Genomic DNA, 13,275 nt, shown 5'->3' on the forward strand with positions numbered 1-13,275 from the left:
TATAAAAAACACATCTTTATATTGAACAAAACATTACCATAACGTCTATGTAAATATAAATATTTGTCTTTTTTGGTAAAACAAAAACAACAACTGTATATAAAAGTGACACTTCTTCTGTCCTATCGCTTGTCACAATTTATTACACTATAAATATTAAATTTTGACAATGGTTACAGCCAGGCCCACAAGGAATCTGCACGTGCAGAAATCTGCAGGTTTGTGCAGATTTTTAGCTCATCATTGAGTCTATTTATTTACTTGTGTAAATGTCTGTAAATTTATATTTATTCAGTTTTTAAGTTAATTTCAGTCATATTAAATGTTAATAGATTTATTTGAAATACAGTTTGTAAAGCAATATTTTCTGTCTTTTAGTAGTTTTATAATTAAAATCTCTCGCTTTGTCTACTAAACAAGTGGATCTGATTAGCTTTGCATTGTAAATATTAAATATAAGTTATTAAGCTTTTAATTATGATACTCCCAAAATCATTCTGCATAAATCCACAGATGTTTTCTTTTTTTTTTTTTTTTTTTACAAAATTCTGCGCAGAAATTGCAAAAAATGTCAGCAGATTCTGCCTGGCCCTAGATATAACACTGACATTGTACCTTAAGTCTATCATAACTTGTTTGCATTTTTATACAACAAAAGTTGTAAGCTATAAATATTAATTTGTACTCGATTTAGATTACAATAGCTGCTATCTGTTATCACCTTCACATTCTTGTCAAACTCTGTAAGTAACTGTGTCTATGGTTATTGCTGTTTTCAATTTTGCTGCTGTTGTTTTGTCTCTCACTTTCTCTTCTAATTGTGAAGCAAACAATGTTCAGTGCTGACACCTTGTGAACAAACACAATTCAAAGCACAAACGCTATTCAAAGCACATGTGCAAGCTGTATTGTGTTGTATGCACATGTTACAAAAACAGGCCACAAACATGCAGTAAGCTAGTATAACAATAATTAAAATTAAAATAATTACTAAGTTTAATGATTTTAAATGTAGTCTACTAATTGCTTCAAGTAAAGAAGCTTGTTTATAGTCCTCTACCCCTGATTTCAGTCATCAACCTTGGCATTTGTTGGCCTAGTGGCATTGAAATGAGAAACCGGAATCTGCATTTACACACCTGTATGCATACTGTATACTGTATGCATTTTCAGTACTCAACCGTAGTGGTTAATATTGAATTGGGCAGATACACCTCTACAAAAATACATCACTGCATTACTCTATTAGGTTTAACTTGTCTTGTATATAACATTTAATTTGTATATAAAAATTTATTTGACTATTTTTATGATACTTTGTCTTAAAGCTAACGCATTCATTCGTCACAACATTGATAAGCTGAGCAGAATCTACCCGGCTGGATCCAGAACAGATTCATCAAACTACAATCCTGTGCCACTGTGGAACGCTGGATGCCAAATAGGTGCAAATCTCCTACAAAATAATACAATATGAGTTTGTTCAAAGTCAACTTATGCATAGAAGGAACATTTTGAATTGGTTTTGTTGGTCCACAGTGGCTCTAAACTTTCAGACTCCTTGCAAAGAGATGGATCTGAACCAGGCCCGATTTCTTCCTAATGGCAAGTCCGGCTACATACTGAAGCCTGAGTTTCTGAGAGACCCGGCCTCACAGTTTGACCCCATCAACCTCAGAAAAGGGCCCTGGCTGCAGAAGAAGGTCCTGCACATCATGGTGAGATCACCCTGACAAGATATACTGTATATAGACACATATATAGTCATATTTTTATAGTTTTAATTAATGGGCCTTGACTCAAACTTACAGGATGCTAAATAGAGACACACACAGACAAAGATTATAAAACAAATCAGGGATGCACAGATAAATTTACATAATAAGAATAAAAAGTATTCTTGCTACAAGAAATATTTCTAAAGCAAAAATATGTTATTATTGCTAACATATTAATTACTAAAATAAATCATTTTTAAACAGCAAATTAATGTATGCAAGAAAATGTGTGGATATTTAACTACACTGTAAAGAAATGTGAACCATGACCCCATCATACACCCAGCGCAAAAAGGCGCAAGACGTGTTTGCCGTGATTTGTTGCTATTTTCAGACCAGCGCAAGTCTAATTTTCCCGTTTTGCACCATGTTCTTTAAATAGTAAACCCATTTGTTCCACTTTGTGGACCTAATTGGTGTTACGGTCTATAAAGGAGGTGTGTTAAGTTCATTGTTGGTGCGTTGCTCTTGAGGAACTGAAATAGACTGCGCCATTGACCATCTAATAGCAGGTCTAAAGTCCAGTGCAGAGGACGTTTGTTATGTGCCTATGTGGGTTCAAACACTTACACATTGCTTAATGCACTGCGGATGTACAGCAATACACAAATATCTTTACATATAAAAAATTTAAGTATTTTAAAGGAAATTAAAGGATTATAATGTTGTTGTTAAGACAATAAAATGTTGAGATAATAAAAATGATCTTTTACATAAATATTTAAACCTTTTTTAGTTTATTCATGACAGTTTTGCATCTGTATAATGTTATTTTTATTAGCAATATTATTTATTATATGCATATTTATAAATAAAAACAAGTTTAGGTTTGTCCATCTGTCGGGTATTGGAGATGTATGCATCACTACAAGGGGCATAAAGAATAGGATGTGTGTTTGGATATATAGTTTTTAGATAATACGTTTTTTGAACTTATTTAAATAGGTTAACCATATTTCAACTTCATTTTGTAAGTTTTACATTAATTGATGTGTTTATGTAATGTAAGTTGAAGTGAATTGTAAAGTTAATTTTACATAAATTATGGTATAAATTTAAGGCAGTAAGTCATTTTTAAGAAAAACATCAAAAAATATTTTATTCAGTATTTTATGTATACAATTTTTGGGTGATGTGTAGGAAAATTTAGAGTAAAAAATATAGTAAAACATATACAAAAAAAATTAACACAAGTTACTTTTTTCTGATTTGCTGATGATAACATTAACAATACTATTCATAACTAACAATACTATCAGTACAGAATTTCTTAAAGTGTGTCTAAAATTAAGATAAAGATATCACCTTACATTGATGAATTAACAAAAAATATCTCAAATATTGGCCAATATCTCTAAACAAAATGTGAATCTATCTTAAATGTCTCTCTAGGTCATTTCAGCCCAGCAGCTCCCGAAGATCAACAAGAACAAGGAGAAGTCCATTGTGGATCCTCATGTCCGGGTGGAGATTTACGGTGTTCCACAGGACAACGCCAGCAAACAGACACATCACATTGACAACAATGGCAAGTGACAACCAGTATAAACATTTGCACATTTAGTAAATACTTTTCACAAAAGTACAAGCCACTAAATTGTGTGTCTGTGTGTTTAATAACAGGCTTTAATCCAATGTGGAATACAAACTTCCAGTTCACAGTTAATGTGCCAGAACTGGCATTGGTGCGATTTGTAGTGGAGGATTATGACGCTGCTTCAAAAAATGACCTGATTGGCCTGTACACTATACCCCTTACAAGCATGCAGAACGGTGAGATCACCAACATACTGTACACTAATAACACTAGATCATTTAATACATATGAGGAAAGAAGGCATGTGTGAATTATTGTTATAATTGTTGAAAATGCTCAAAATATTATCAAGAAAGAAAGCTTGTTTTGGATGTGAGTTAGGGCATTCACTTTTAGACTGTCAGTGGTAATGTAGATGAAGTCTGATTTTGGACAACTGACCTGGAAGTCTTGAGTTTTGGAGATTTTCTGACCACAACACCCAACTATTTTTTGGAATTTAGTGGTTTTGGGGGATTTTTTGTACTTGCCACTTGTACCTTCTTCTAAACCACAGGTGTCAAACTCAGTTCCAAAAGGGCCGCAGCTCTGCACAGTTTAGTTCCAACCCTAATTAAACACACCTGATCAAACTAATTGAGTCCTTCAGGCTTGTTTGAAACCTACAGGTAAGTGTGTTGGAGCAGGGTTGGAACTAAACTGTGCAGGGCTTCGGCCCTTCAGGAATTGAGTTTGACACCCCTGTTCTAAACAGTGATAAAGACAGACACTCACCCTCTTCCAGACTCATTCATAAAACTTTTTGCTTTTAAATTATTGCATTGATGGAGGAAATTAACGTTGGTGATGTTGGGCTATTTTATTTATTTATTTTTTTTATTTTTATTTTTTTGCTATTTTTAATTTAAATAAATAATCAAAATATTTGAAGGTTCCTTTACATTAATATTTCATTTTCTATTATACCTGAATCACTAGGAATTGGAGACTGCACAATATGTAAAAGAACAGCTGTGATTAGTTGTTGACATTCAATGTAAGAAAATAGTGGAAACACTGAAATTGTCCATCATCACATTTCCCCTATCAGGGAAGTAATTTAGTCAACCTTATGTGTTATGAATGAATCTGGAAGAGGACCCAGCTGTAGAATTGCAGAGGTTAGTTGAGTATTTAGTAGGGCTACATGATAATGGAAAAACTGACATTGCAACATTTTGCTTTTCTGATATGTATACACTACCTGATAAAAGTCTTGTTGTCGATCCCAGTTTTAAGAGCTACAAAAAATAACTTTAATTCTAATTGATCATTTGGAAAAGTGGCAGAAGGTCAATTTTTCAGATGAATCATCTGTTGAACTGCATTCCAATCATCACAAACACTGCAGAACACCTAGTGGAACCAGCATGGACTCAAGATTCTCACAAAAATGTTTAGTGAAGGAAAAATCATGGTTTGTGGTTGCATTTTGAGGGGCGATCTGAGATTCCAAATCAGAGAGAGATTTGCAGAGAGAATGGCAACATCAACAGCCTGAGGTATCAAGACATTTTTGCTGCCCATTACATCACAAACCACAGAAGAGGGCAAATTCCCCAGTAGGAAGGAGCTCCTTCTCATACTTCAGCCTCCACATCAAAGTTCCTGAAAGCAAAGAAGGTCAAGGAACTCCAGGAATGGCCAGCACAGTCAGCAGTTGTAAACATAATTGAGCATGTCTGGGGTAAGATGAAGGAGGAGGCATTGAAGATGAATCCCAAAAAATCTTGATGAACTCTGGCAGTCTTGCAAGAACACTGTCTTTGCCATTTTCAGATAACTTTATTAATTTATTTGACGCTAGAAAACGTCACTGGCTGCGTCTGAAACCACATATTTCCATACTATACAGTAAGCTAAAATCAGTATGTGAGCCGAGTAGTACTGTATGTTCGAATACATAGAATTCGAAAATCAGTATGCGAGAAGTACCCGGATGACTTACTACTTCGGCCGAGATTCTGTAGTGCGCATCCCATGCACGTTGTGCTATCCCATCTCCCTATGCCCCGCGAGAGAGTTCATGAATGGGAGTGAGGTGACGCAACTGACGCAGGTACTGTAGGTCACATGATCATGGCAAAATGGCGGATGTAGTACGTCCGAATTCCATTTATACTTCTCACATTTATACTGTATAGAACGTACTGAGTAGTACTTTTAAATTCAAATGCAGTACCTACTGAGTAGTAGGTGGTTTCGGAAGCAGCCACTGTCTTTGGTCTACTGCACTATGGCAGGTCAATGGCTGCCGACAAGCTCTCTCAGAAGTTGTAAATATTTTATAATAGACACTTTTCTTACAAATAAATGGCATAGTTGCAATCTAAACAACTACATTATCGACTAAAAAGCCTCAAAAGTACATTTTGTTGTCTAACAGCAGTATTATTTGTCAAACTGTAGTGTCACTGTTTGTTGCTGGCTGTATGTGGGCGGAGTAATACACCAAGGGTAAGGAGGCTGTACTGGTGCTGATATTGCTTAAATATCTCATGGTTGTCAGGCCATATATATATATATATATATATATATATATATATAAAGCACAGATGAAAATAATACAGTGCTTTATGGTGGAGTCTAACAGTATTAAGGTACAGTAATTCAAATGTAAAATAACACAGCATAGTCGTCATTGAATAAAGTGGCACACGTTATCATTTCTTGCATCCAAATGGTTTAAATTCACTCGAAATTGAGATCTTGCGATGTGACTATTGTCGATTCTCACGTTGCGATATTGATGCTAAAACAATATATTTGTGCCCTTGTTTTTAGATCATAAAGTCTACAAAACTACAATCTGACACCACCATCCTTACAAACAAATTTAACAGTTTTAAGAAACAAGCTTCCAGTCTCATTAAAAAAACAACATGCATGTCTTTGGTTTCTTTGTTAATATTTTGAGCAAAACGATCAAAAGGTTAATCATTTCAAGACATTTTTTACAGTCTTCTTTGCTCATGTTCACCAAGTGAGACGGTATTAGCACTGTTTTAAAGTTGATCTACAGTTCTGCAGTTGTGAATCTTTATTGTGAATCTTCTGTCTTCAGGTTATCGTCATATGCCTCTGCTCACGAAGAGAGGAATCATCATTCCTTCAGCAGGACTCTTTGTACACGTTATGCTTCTAGATGCTTAAAAGACTTTTCTCTCAATCGCCTCAAAGCATTCAGAGCAGGACAATCCTCAATGAACACATTCCGGAAGATCTGGACATTTATCAGTGCCTTACGGTTTACCAGTTAGTTGCTCTAAAGCCTGGTTTATATTTCTGTCCATGCAGCTGTGCAGGAACACTTCTGAGATAGGAGGTGGAGTTTCTATGTTCCACTGTGTCGAGTTTATTTGCAGGTGTTGTGAGTTTACGCTAGAAATGTTGTGCGATGCGGTGCCCCGTTTACACTATGTTTTAATTTGAAAACGCATGTTTTGATATGGTTACACCATCTATCCACTCTACGGCGGAGCTTTTTGGAAACTGAAGAGGCTGTTTTGATTTTAAAGCGCTGCTGCTCTGTCTCAGTGTGGATGGTGGAATAAAAGGAAGAAAAAGACAGGCAGGGCAAACATTTAATCCCAACTTGAATCCCAAAATAAACACAATAGAGATGTGTTGAACATGCGCTGTGTGGCCCTTCCCAAACTTGTCACCTCCACCAAGCCAACCAATCACAGATCTTACACTCTGCATTGTCGGGACATGTTCAGTAGTTAAATTTTTATAGAGGTGTGCATCAGGGCTCGCTTCAGGGTCCGTGGGAAATCTACAGCATACACTCGACACAGAAGTATAAATTGGCCTTTATGAGTACCAAATAGCTGAAAGTACTTTGTGGAAATATTAGGTGTGGGTCAAGTCTTTCTTTTAAAAGTTATTGTTGGTAACCAAAAAAGAAAACATGACATAAAATGACATGCATGATTTTAATATATTATTAATAATATTTATTGATACTATAATACAGATCATTTAATCAATTCAATGTAATTGATGAATAAAAATGCTACATTTGATGTTAATTGAAATTTGAAGTATAATATTGATAATTTTGTTGCCCAAGAAAGGATTTTTTTTAAGTCGTTCTTACCATATCAAGGTCTATAGTGAAGAATTACGCTGATTTTAGAAAATGCAGAAAGTGTACAGATTTAGCAAAAAAGTTAAACCATTCCAGTCTCTATTTGTAGCACAATTGTTACCAAACACTGCATTCAAGTGATTGTACAAGTATATCTTTTTACCATTTGACATTGTTTTCTATCTTAATATTAAGACTTTTATATTTAAAATATACAACACTGTTGCCTTTTTACATTAGCGGATTATTCAAACAGTGTTTGTATTTATGTTTTTTCTTTCTGATTGTCAGACAGGGTGTATGTGTTCTTCCCAAACATTTAAAGTCCTCATATTAGTCACAAATGTGCCTAAATTAAAGAGTTTTAAGGCCACACTAAGAACCATATTCATAACAATAATTTTAACTTAGAATTTGCTTTAACCAGGGATTGAAATGACATTTTCCATTGATAGGCAATATTTGCTAACTTGGAATTGATTTCCAAGGGCATATGTAATTATTATTTTTTTAATTGTCCCTTTAATCAACCTTCAATATTTTAAACTGGTGCAACTGAAAAAGCCATTAAAGGTGAGGTGTGAGTCATTTTTATTTGTTATGCTTATAGTATATACCAGAGATGCCCAAAGTAGGGCCCGCAGGCCAAAGTTGGCCTATGATAACCTTTGGTTTGGCCCGCCATCCAATCTGAGAAGAGATTTAGAATGATGAAAAGGTTGAGGTGAATGCCTTTAACAGAGGTCGTCATTTTACCGTAAACTTTTGCTTGTTTGTTTAATCTTTGAGCTACATAAAAGCCAACTGAAATGAAATGTTTGACTCGTGTAGCTCGAGCTTTAATGGTATTAAAGCTTGAACCTTCAGCCTACCACCCTCAATCAAGCTTGGTTGTTGGCCCTTCATAAGCAAAAGTTTGGGCACCCCTGGTATATACTGTGAGAATTTCATATTAAAAACAGCATTCCTGTGTTCAGTTTCTTTTTGGTTTAATGCTGTTTTAATACAGCATTGCTGGATTAAATGTTAGACAGTGAACTGTTTACCCTATATATGCTATCTGTTATTTTCAGATGAACATGTTTTTCATTCATAATCAGATGTTATGTCTCTGAGCAGCAGTGGTGTTTTCTAGATTTCTTGTCAAAGTTGCCTTACAAATGTGTATAATATAATAGAAAAAGAATGGTAAAACAGGGTGTACATAGGTGTGCTTTATATTTTTTGGTGTTTATTTTATACTCTGTTGGTTTAAGGTGTTGCTGCTTTTTATCTAATCTGTTTATCGAAATGTTTCTATTTTTATGTTCATGTAAATTATATAATATCTTTTCCAGTGGTTGTTTACTTCAGCAATCTTTTTTATTTTTGTTTCCTGTTGTGACGTCAGAAAAGGAGAAATAAATATCTTTACTGACTATAAAATGCTGTGACAACTATTAAATATGGATTAAACATCTCAGAAAGATTTATTGGCATACAGTGTGTTTTTATTAGTACTAAACAGCATTCACAATGTGTTTCAAGTGACTGGGTAAACACAATTTCGTCTTTTGTAAAATATATTTACATGGCATTTCTATTGGGTTGCATTTTTAAATGTTAGCCGCAAAATGTTTAAATGCATTAATGAATAAATAAATGTATAATAGTGACAGCTTGCCATCTTAAAATATCCATTAAGTGCATAATCAGGTATGAAGGTCTTCATCTTGTTGGTGAAAAGGTGAATCAAAAGAGTCCTGCCTTCTTTTTCAGGTCGTTTTGACGCCATTTAGGCAAACGCTGGAAATTGGCACGAGTGCAGCCCAGGAGATTTTCAAATTCAGCATCAGACAAATACTCCTGAAGAAATAAAAGATGAAAAAATTAGATCTTTTATTAAATATACACTTAGCTCTATATTAGTTAAGTATGGATGCTTGTTTTTACAATTGAGTACAAAAAAAGTCAAATATAATGTGTGAACTGCAAGTGTTGCACGTAAAATTCTAGAACTAAGAATTAAAGTTTTACTGTAATTATGAAATAAATTACCATTGCGAGATGTAAACTTCTCAGAATTTAGAAAAATAAAGTCAGTTTATACAATAAATAAAGTTTTAGAAAATAAATTCTGACTTTGAGAAATGAACTCAGAATTCAGAGAAATAGGTCATAATTGCAAAACAGCTCATAAACTTGCCGCTATAAGAAATAAAGTAATTTTGAGAAAACAAATCTCGATTCTGACATATGAACTCACAGTTTTGAGAAAATGTCTGAATTCACACGAGATCACTCATAAACTTGCAGTTACAAGAAATAAAGTTACTACAAATGAAGTCATAATTTTGAGAAAGTAAATTTCGATTGCGAGATGTAAACTTTCAGAATTGCGTACGCTCGTAAACTTGCGGTTATGACAAATAATGTCATAATTTTGAGAAAATAAATACAGATTTTGAGAAAAAAATGTATAATACTAAGAAAAAAAAGTGAGAATTGCAAGACCACTCATAAACTTGCAGTTACGAGAAATACAGTCAGAAATTTGAGCAAATAAATCTGGATCTTGAGGCATCTTGAGATATAAACTCAGAATTCTGAGAAACTGGTCAGAATTGCGACAAAGCTTATAACTTGCAGTTACTAGAAATAAAGTCATAATTTTGAGAAAAGAAATCTCGATTTTGAGAAATGAACTCAAGAGTTTTTGAGATCACACATAATAAACAAAAAATACAATTATAATTTTAAGAAAATAGATCTTGATTGCGATATATAAACTCAGAATAATAAGATTTGAGCAATTGAGAATTGCCTACAGCTCGGAAACAAAAACATTTTTAGAAAATAAATTCTGATTTTGAGAAATTAATTTAGAATTCAGAGTAAAGAGTCAAAATTGTGAGACAGCTCATAAACCTGCAGCCACAAGAAATAAAGTAAAACATTTCAGTAAACAAATCTTGATTCATATTTACTGAACATTACATTCATAAGATTTCATAAGATGAAATCTTGAGTCATAAACTCAGAAACGAAAAGTCAGAATTGTGAGAGAGCTCATAAAGTTACAACAAATAAAGAAGAGTAAATGAATCTCAATTTTGAGAAATGAACTCAGAATTCTGCATGAAAAACTGCTCATGAACTTGAGCTGAAAGTTACAAGAGAAAAAGTAGCAATTTTAAGATAATAAATCTCAATTTTGAGATTTAAACTCTTGAAAATTTACAAGAAATGTGTTAAAAGAAATAAAGTTGTAATTCTAATGAAGAAACTCAGAACTGAGCAAAAATACATTTCAACATTAACATAAAAACTCAGAATTGTGAGATATAATAAAAATGAAACACTAACTGTAAATTCTCAATTGAGTGACAGCCCAGATAATAAATAATAAAGTTGTAATACTAAAAAAGTCAACATTTTTGAGGTAACAACTCTGGATGATGTAAACTCTTTGTAAAGTGTAAGAAATTAAGTCTAAACCAAGATATTTAGAGAAATCACAAGATATTTACTAGTTTACTATACAAACTCTAAATAATTAAAATAAAAAAAGTTAATCATAAGATGATGCAATCGCCGTTAAACATCCTTTTACATATCTTTTTTTAATCCAGTGGCAGAATATGGCCTTCCATGTGTTGTGATCTCTGACCAAAATGTAGCCAAAATTGTTCAAAACTACCCTAAAACCTAAAGTTCTGTAGGTGCCTAAACCCACCTCTCGTTTTTCAGGATCCAGTCCTTGAGGCAGCTGATTTGGCGTTTTAACAAGCTGCTCTGAATTTTGCATCCCAGAAGGCTTTGCTCTGTTTTGAGACCCATCTCCGAACTGTACACTGGACATCCTCTGATTGTGGGAGCGTATACTCCCCGGTCCCCCAGGAGCGCTGTAGTTTCCCACACCTCCTCCTGGCTTCTTATTCAAGTCTGTGTTGTTGAGACTCTAGAGAAAATGAGGTTTAAATCATGTTTAAATCTGTCTATATCAACACAATAAGATCACCAATCTGATCCAGTGAGATTCATTTATTTAATGCATGCAGGAACAAGCATTTGATTGGTATGGTAAATGATTTTACCACAGTGATTTGTGAAACATCACCCAGCTTGCTTTTCATCTCTTCATATGAAAGGCCTCCCTGGAATATACACGTAAAGTCAAACTCAAAAAGTGTGTCGATTTGAAATATTAAATCATGGTCAAATGGATTAAACTCAACATGAAATTACACATTTAGTTTCATATTATGAGGAATTGTGCTGCTGGATTTTATCCAGTGGGAATAGAGCTCAGTATTGTGCCCATCTACTTTTTCAGCAATGTTCAGCATTTAGTTTGAAAGGAAATTAAGATCTGTTTGTTGTTGTTTGTTGTTGTTGCTGTTGTTGTTGTTGTTGTGCTTTGCTTTCTGCATGCCTCTGATTGGTGGCATTTTGCACAGAATCATGGGCAATGTAGTTTTTCTGCACAAACTATTGTACTTTTAAATGATGAACGCTTAGCATATTAATGTAGTTATTTATGATTTAAGTTAGCAACAATGGCTGTATTCATATGAACAAATTCATTTAAAAAGTATGATTTTAATAGAACATTTAGAACAACTATACAAATATATTAAATTTAAAGTTTAAACAGTATAAAATCTTTAAATCTGTCTAGTTCAAATTACCCTAAAAAACAAATATTAAAAAAAGAAATTTAATAAAAAAGATAAAACAAACTATCATATATAATATAATATAATATAATATAATATAATATAATATAATATAATATAATATAATATAATATAATATAATATAATATAATATAATATAATATAATATAATATAATATAGCAGTTAAAGTTTTAATGAAAAGTAGTTACTCATTCAGGTAAAAATAACATATGAATGTAAATATAAAAGACCCACCCCTCTGACAAAGGTCAACAATTTTTACTATACATGAACTAATTTGTCTAATTTTGACTGCTGCACCATCATAAGTTGTAAAAATAACCCATCAAATAAGGCTTTAAAACCAAGCGGAATCCTCTGTTGTCTGTCGCTTACTCTAATAGTTTTGTTCTATGCAAACAATTAACAATTTTCATGAGTTCAACATCCAGCTGTGCTAGAAATCTGGCGTAAGTGAAGTCACCTTTCACTGCTGTATTGTTTTTAAATAGAGAAAACGTTTTACAAGTAACTTTTTTTCTGTATCTTATTCTATATCTATATTCCTGGAACAAAAAATAAAAATAAAAACCAATGAGAAGAACTAAAAGCAGTCCATATTAGAATTCATTTAAATACTATTTTGGCAAATTCTGCTATTGATAAATATTCAAATGTCATTTTATTCAAGACAAAATTGTGAAGATCTACATTAATATTATTGTTATTGTTATTAATATTATTATTATGTTTTAATTTTTTTATTCAAATGGCCAAATTCGGACTGAGGAAATTCTGTCTACTAAAGGCTACAGTTTTTCAATTTAAAACTTTAACAGATTTCCCTTTTTAATGATGTGACAGGATAAATTTGTATTTTAAAAATAGCTTTATTCATTTTTCTTTGCATGTTCTAAATCCTTAGAAAAATGTTTTGGTGCAATAAAACATGTGGTTATGATGACCACCCGACAAGCTAATCCAGTTTAAATTAGTGCTTAAAATGTCACAAAATATGCAGTATTTTCTTTCTTCTTTTCGGCTTAGTCCCTTTATTAATCTGGGGTCACCATTCATTCGAATGAACCGCCAACTTATCCAGCATATGTTTTACGCAGCGGATGCCCTTCCAGCTGCAACCCATCTCTGGAAAACATCCACACACACTC

The 13,275-nt window shown here is 33.2% G+C and overlaps 2 protein-coding genes across 9 annotated transcripts in view; one reads left to right on the plus strand and one right to left on the minus strand.

Moving 5' to 3' along the window:
- plcd1a (phospholipase C, delta 1a) overlaps positions 1–8,915 on the plus strand; it is a 46,337-nt gene extending 37,422 nt beyond the window's left edge. For 2 of the 3 annotated variants that reach the window (XM_087308680.1, XM_087308679.1), the window contains exons 11-16: positions 1,329–1,445; positions 1,540–1,718; positions 3,171–3,306; positions 3,402–3,551; positions 6,419–7,284; positions 7,447–8,915. In XM_087308680.1, coding sequence (XP_087164806.1) covers positions 1,329–1,445; positions 1,540–1,718; positions 3,171–3,306; positions 3,402–3,551; positions 6,419–6,507 — 671 coding nt within the window. In that variant the 3' untranslated portion in view covers positions 6,508–7,284; positions 7,447–8,915. 3 annotated transcript variants of the gene reach the window in all.
- Positions 8,444–13,275, minus strand: part of vill (villin-like) — a 32,461-nt gene continuing 27,629 nt past the window's right edge. For 3 of the 6 annotated variants that reach the window (XM_087309459.1, XM_087309457.1, XM_087309460.1), the window contains exons 18-20: positions 11,524–11,583; positions 11,163–11,387; positions 8,916–9,292 (exon numbers count right to left, since the gene is read on the minus strand). In XM_087309459.1, coding sequence (XP_087165585.1) covers positions 9,179–9,292; positions 11,163–11,387; positions 11,524–11,583 — 399 coding nt within the window. In that variant the 3' untranslated portion in view covers positions 8,916–9,178. Of the gene's footprint in view, positions 9,293–11,162; positions 11,388–11,523; positions 11,584–13,275 lie in introns of all 6 variants that reach the window. The other 3 variants (XM_087309461.1, XM_087309462.1, XM_087309458.1) reach the window with 2 other exon arrangements.

The sequence above is a fragment of the Danio rerio genome, chromosome 24 (assembly GCF_052040795.2).
Source record: "Danio rerio strain M-AB ecotype USA chromosome 24, GRCz13ab, whole genome shotgun sequence".
NCBI classification, from domain to species: Eukaryota; Metazoa; Chordata; class Actinopteri; order Cypriniformes; family Danionidae; genus Danio; species Danio rerio.